Genomic DNA, 6747 nt, shown 5'->3' with positions numbered 1-6747 from the left:
TAAACTTTAAATAAATCAATATTTATTTTAACTAGTTAATATATCAATAATCACAACTTGGTCTTGCATTAAGCCATTAATTTGTCATTTTCATTTTGTCATCAAACTTATTCCTTTACACATCATATTATAAAACATCTACCAAACAAAAACTATACGTAAAATGTGAATAGGAAAGAGTCAATATTAATACCCTTAAACTATTCAAAATTATCATATTATAGCATACATATATATCATAAATTCATAATTAAAGCTTTGCACTCTTTATTTGACCCTAACAACGACATAATCAACTATATATATATTCTCCCATTCCTTATCTTACCCACCATTCAACTTTTTGCTTAGTTTTAATATTATTATTATTATTATTCATAATGGGAAATAGTTTTGGAGCCAAAAGAAACACTACAAAGATCATGAAAGTTAATGGTGAAACCATTAGATTCAAGACACCGGTTAATGCAGGCGAGGTGATCAAAGACTACCCGGGTCTCGTACTATTGGATTCGGACCATGTGAAGCATTATGGAGCCCGAGCCAAGCCGCTAGAGCCACAAGAAGAGCTAAAGGCCAAGCGGCTTTATTTCTTAGCTGAATTACCGAAATTGGTTGAAGATAAACAACAACCAACTAGGAGGGTTCGCTCGGGTATTAATATGAACGCGAAGGAGCGGCTAGAGAGCTTGAAATTGGCTCGTAGGTCGGCTTCTGACTTGACGTTCATGAAGTCACCTAGCATTATGGAGAGTGGTGGTGGTGGTGGTGATCCCATGAGGGTTAAGTTGAGGTTGCCGAAGTCGGAGGTGGAGAGGTTGATGAGGGAGAGTAAAGATGAAACCGAGGCCGCGGAGAAGATTATGAAGCTTTGTATGGAGAAAAGTGCCGCTAGTAGTGTCGCTGGTGATGAAACACCGGTTAATAAAGGAAGGAGAGTACGTTTTTCCTCTATGTTTCTTATTTATGAAACTATATTTATTTGTTTATTGGTAATGAATTTATATTTAAGACATAACCCGTTGTTTCATGGGGTACGATCTTACCACGGTAGGAGTCGATCTTGAACATGATCTCGAAGAAAATAGATTTACTTGTGAAATCCTAATATTTTAAAGACAAAAAGTTAAATAAATAAATAACTGGTTCTTTCCATTTTGAGTTTGTCTACTTAAAAGCATGGTCTTTATTATCCCATCTTCATTTTATTATAGATTAAAATATAAAAAAAAACGGCTACCGGAGCATTCACAACCTTTCCCATCTCAACTTTAATTTAATTACATATCATATATTTTTTTTTAAACTTCATCTCTAAATTTTACTCCCTCAGCCTCATTAAAAATATCAAGCTTGAAAAAACACAAAATTCATGATAGATTGAATGATTAACTTTTTCTTACTAAATGACAATACTGTTCTTAAAAATTAAGTCAATCAACATTATTTATTAATATTAGTTATGTGTTTTTAATGGTAATTTGAAAATTAGCTAATAAATTTTAAAATAAAAAAATATGAACACTTTTAAGGCTGAGGGGTGTGGGGGGCTTTAATGGGGGGCTCCAACCAATAATATTATGACGTGTGGCAGAGAGAGAAACTGGATAAGGGGGGTGTTGGAGCCCCCGTTGGAGTCTCTGGCCCTGGTGTGGAGGGGCTCCAGCAGGGGCTCCAACAAATTTTTTTTTATTTTTTTATAAATATATTCAAACAACGTATTATTAAAAAAACTCATAAATTATTAAAAAAACACACATTAATATCTAAAAATAAAATAAAAATTAAAGTACTAAAAAAAAATATTCTTCTTATTCTTCGGCTTGGTCTTCTTCGATCAACCTCTTTCGGATACGTTCCTTTTACTTTTCCATTAGCGTTTGATCGACCGGATTTAGGTTACTGAAGTCTCTAGTAAGAAAGTTCAAATCTCTCATTCGACTTTTTTCTTTTTTGTCATAAGAGACCACCTCCATGGTTTTGTTGAATTTATTGAGGGATTCAACAAGATTGGCGATGTTTACGGCTTCCCACTCAGCCGGTTTTTTCCCCTTGGCGTCCCTTCCCAATGGCCACCTCCTCGGCGGTGAAGACGTTTCCTCCTCCGCAATGTTTAGGTCGAATCCAACGCGGCAATCCGACCCGGTTGAAGTGCTATACGCTCCAGACGAACTAGTTTTAGTCCGTTTCGGCCTTACTTCCGCATCAAAGTCCGGCGCCACCAGCTCAACCCACTTGGAACACCTTTTCAACCTCTCCCACAACTTTAAATCGTCCAACGTCTTCACCATCCCATACCTCCGCAAACACTCCTGCTTCCACTCTTCGACCGTGAAATTGTAAACCGCCAAAATCATCACTGCCACTTGGTCTCATACGACCGTTGTTTCTGTTGAAAAGATTAGTAAAAATCTTGCTCTTTTGGTAGTCGGCTGCAAAATGACTAAATAAATTAGATTTTCATTTAACTTTTTTATTTAACTTTTTTATTAAAAATCATTTTTAAAAACGTTAAAACAATTACCGCAACGCCGATCCTCAGAAATGACTATCCAAGCCCGACACAAGGCTTCCTTCTCATCCGATGACCACGGAGTGGCTTTCCGTTTCGTCCTCGTAGTCGAAGCCGGTCCCGACCCGTCCGTTGCAACTTGTTTTTTCCGGTGGACGCGTCTTTTTGGTCACGTAGCTTCACCGTGTGATTCTTGTGTCTCCGGAACAACAAAGTTAGGAGACGGTTGTGTGTTGGATGGTTGAAAGCCGGATGATTCTTGCGGCTCCGAATAAAACATCGGTTGGTGCGGTGACGACCATAAATCATCGTCAAGATAATCTGAATCAAGGTTTGGGAACCAATTTCCAGCCATTTTTTTTTAAAAAAAAGTTGAGAAGATGAATTGATTTTGGGTGAAGGTTTGAAGTTTTGGTATAAAAATGGGTGAAATGGGGTATAATTATATAGGAAAAATATTTTTTTTTTGGTTTGTTCGGCTCCCAACGGTCAAAAAACCATCAAAAGTTGTGCAGCCCTCTCTCTTCTCCCGCTAACCGGCTCACGCCTGCATTGTTTTTCGCGTTAGCGCCCCCGCTAGCACCCTGGTGGTGTGGTGTTAGCGCCTGGGGGCGCGAGCAGAGGAGCTCTAGCGCCCCCGTTGAAGCCCCACACCCCTCAGCCTAATATGACTGACGGGAGTAGTTATCCTAGGACATTATATTCTCTATCTATATCTTTATTTTACTCATAAACATTTATATTATTATCTTTTTTATATATAACAATATTTATGATGGAAATGTAAAGTGGAGATATATTTTAATATTTTACATAGAGATGCATACAGTTATATACACCATTATGGGCAAGACAACTAGAAGGTCAAATTAATTTTCTATTAGCAGGATAGGTGCAACTGTCAGTTATTTTCGTTTAAGCATTTAAATTATCTCCAACAGAAACACGTAAAAACGATAAGTTTGACGAAATTATATTATTTTATTTTGTTAATTATATTGCATGTGATTGAAGTACCAAGTCTTTTTGTAACATATATGGCCATAATTGGGGTCCTGTCAAACGGCCGCGTAACGTTTCGTTAGGATTACTTTTATTGTTTCAAACTTAAAATCGTCAAACTAATATTAATTTTACATGTTCTCTTCATGATTTTTTCAACCACCTTTTGACTTTTAACGTTATATTTGTTTTAAAGATGTAGATAAGCAGAAAACAAGTTGTGTCACAATCTTTTTTTAAATGACAAAATGAATACTACTTAAAATACAACAATGGAAAAAACATATTAAGTTTTTAACATATCTAACTAAGGTTCTAACTTCTAAGGTTATCTACCCGGTAAACTTTTTAAAAATATATAATATATATTTTGTTGGTTTTAAAAAAAAAAGAGAAAAGAACAAATTTTCTTTACTTTTATTTTAGTGGTCAAAATTTTCTTGCTCTTTATTTTATTTTATCACAAAATTTGAAAAGTGTGAAGAAAAGTACACATATACTTGGTCAAAAACAAAAGGACACGTCTTATTAAATTGATTTAATAGCATTAATATCCATTTAATATTAGAGGAAATTTTCAACCAAGCACTATGAACGTACATCCTTGTCTAGGGAGTATGGACACCTTGTTTGTTTGCAGTTAAATTTTTATATTTATATAATAATATTATTTTTTGGAACCATACGAAAATATTAATTTAGTTATATATTGTTTATTTCGCAGAAAAGAGTCGGATTTAGCGAGGAACTGACCGTGTTAGAGCACACTTATTGATGTGAAAGAGATATGATTCTTGAACGAGGGTGTATGGAATAACAATCCCGATATTAAAATAGTCAGCAAGAGCGATTTTTTGTCTCTCTATTCTTTGTATATGATCGCATTATTTCGTAGAGTTTAGTTATGATTATATTTTTAATTTCATTCTAACATAAATACGAAAACACATAACACTAAAGTATGTTTGTACTTGTGATCCAATCTATTTTTCTTCCTTATTATAAGATTGAATCACATAATACAATATTTTAGATTATGTTATATGATACACAATCTTATAATTATTAGTTGAGAATGAAATTAAAAATATAAATTTTTGTTTTTCTTTTTCTTCTTGTAGTTGCTCTATAGCGTTGTGGATAACTTTTGTAATTTCATCTTGATCAATATGTATATGGTTCTTAGTTTCCATTTCCATTATTAATTTATTAGTTTTGTTTTTATTTATTAAATGTATTTTTTTATACATATACAAGTCTAATGCAATGTTAGATAACGTGAAAAGAAAAATGAGGAATATGAATAGTTGAATATACGATCCAATTTAGTACTTCCGAAACCACATTCATTTGGGCCGACTAGTGAAGAGAGGGAGAGAGACGTTAGAGATGTTGTTGATGTTGCCGCGGTCCGTTCAAATCAGGGTACGAGAGTGACCTTCGGTGGTGCTCAGCAAGTGAAGTGAGTCCTATGCGCGGGGGGGGGGGGGGCACACATGCGTGACACATGTCAAGATTTAACAGAGATAGTGGGTGACCGCAAGCGGCAAGTTAAGGACAAAAACAAAACTTTTCATATTAAGGACACCTGGTAAAAGCCAATTTTTTAAAGCACCAAATCCTTAATTTTGCAATATTTATATAAAAAAATTGTAATTTAAGCACCAAATCTATAATTTTGCAATATTTATATAAAAAAAAATTGTAATTTAGTCTAGCGAAAAAAAAAAAGAGAGGATGGATCATAGGATGATGCATAACAAGCCGTTATAGATTTTTTTTTTTAATTTTGAAAGGACAAACTATATAAATAAAGAAAGAAGGCAACTCACAAGACGCAAGAAGCTTGAAAGTGTAAAGTAACAACATAACAAAGAAAAATAAAATCGTATATTGCGTGTGGTACACATAGAAAAGCGACACGATGGGACTAAATAGAGCTTAATTTGGTTTTGAATTAAACAAGACATTATTGGCGTCAAATTAGGTATATGGATCTTTTTTATTACAAAATGAATTACTCCACACTAATTTGATGCAATGTATCCCAAATTTAAAGTAATGATAGCCAAATTGTTACCCTAATTTTAATCATAATAATATATATAAATAATACTCGTCAAGTTTGGTGTAGAAAGTTTAGGCTTATGCTAGTTTTTTGAATGAGCTTTAATTCAGGTTGGAACTCATTTATGCTCAGTTTGATTAGAGTTTTTAACGAAACAATCTAGAATAACCTGTGAGCGAATTGGCTCGTTAACACCCTAAATTTGAAGTCAGGTTATGTTGTCATTGTCGTGTTCAAAATTATTCAAAATCATGGTTATCTAGATAATGTGGTGACAATGTTGATGAAGACCTCTTCTAATAGTTGCAACACTCCAAACATACCCTTTAACATCAAGCCACTAAAGAAGACCAAACAAATGTGAAGAAAAAGTCAACTGATCATTGTTGATGCGAACATGCAATAGGTGTTATTAAACAAGTTGCTAATGTCAAAGTTTTGCCCTCTTTTTCAATTGGTAGGAACATGTTACCTTTTATTTGGTTAAATAGAAACTAATATTAATGGTTAAATTTATTAAAGGGATATTGGTTTTTAATACTTCCAATTTTCGCTCATTGGTAGATAACACTCCCAACTTTCGATTTGTCACCCACCACTCCCAACTTTCACCCTATTTTCCTGTACCACTCCCCGTCTAAATGAACACTAACCTCGTTAATGTTTTGGACTAAAAATGTCATTCAAATTAGTTGAGGGGGTAAAACAGAAAGTTTATTTTTAACACACAACCTCCATTTCCGGTCACCTCGTTTTTCCGGCGACCTCTTTTTTTCCGGCGAATTTGAGTTTTCCGACTATCTCGTCTTTCAGAATACCATTTCCATTATTTCACCGAGCTTCACATATGATATGATGAAGATGGTGCTCGCCGGAAACCTGCAACTCGATTTTCCGGCACGCATGCGATCCCGTAAGGCGGCTGGGTGAGACACTGTTGGTGGCGGGGGCGGGGGTTGCAGTTTTGGGGCGGTGGGCGGTGAAATGATGGATACGGTGTTCGCCGGAAACCTGCAAATCACCGAAAAACTCAAATTCATATGTGAATCTCGGTGAAATGATGGATATTGTGTTCTGAAAGACGAGATATCCGGAAAACTCAAATTCTCCGGAAAAAATGAGGTCGCCGGAAAAACGAGGTCACTGGAAATTGAGGTTGTGTGTT

The 6747-nt window shown here is 35.1% G+C and overlaps 1 protein-coding gene across 2 annotated transcripts; it reads left to right on the top strand.

The window, feature by feature from the left end:
• The first annotated feature begins 223 nt into the window (after window positions 1–223).
• On the top strand, window positions 224–4526 carry LOC143616162 (uncharacterized protein At1g66480-like). 2 transcript variants are annotated; one of them, XM_077089077.1, is made up of 2 exons: window positions 224–942; window positions 4246–4526. In XM_077089077.1, the coding sequence occupies exons 1-2, from the start codon at window positions 381–383 to the stop codon at window positions 4287–4289; spliced, it is 606 nt and encodes a 201-aa protein (XP_076945192.1). In that variant the 5' UTR covers window positions 224–380; the 3' UTR covers window positions 4290–4526. The 2 variants fall into 2 exon arrangements, with proteins under 2 accessions (XP_076945192.1, XP_076945191.1); XM_077089076.1 differs by having other exon boundaries at window positions 251–938; window positions 4239–4526.
• The last annotated feature ends 2221 nt before the right edge of the window (window positions 4527–6747 follow it).

This window comes from Bidens hawaiensis, unplaced genomic scaffold (assembly GCF_021521415.1).
Source record: "Bidens hawaiensis isolate Kalapana, Puna unplaced genomic scaffold, B.hawaiensis_p1.1 tig00046113_1, whole genome shotgun sequence".
NCBI lineage: Eukaryota > Viridiplantae > Streptophyta > Magnoliopsida > Asterales > Asteraceae > Bidens > Bidens hawaiensis.
Note: the sequence above shows the minus strand (reverse complement) of the source record. Positions and strands in the feature narration are given on the sequence as shown.

Coding starts and splice junctions, on each gene's coding strand:
- LOC143616162 (XM_077089076.1), top strand. CDS start 381: ATGGGAAATAGTTTTGGAGCCAAAAGAAACACTACAAAGATCATGAAA. Junction 939..4,238: donor CGGTTAATAAAGGAAGGAGA/GTACGTTTTTCC, acceptor TTTATTTCGCAG/AAAAGAGTCGGATTTAGCGA.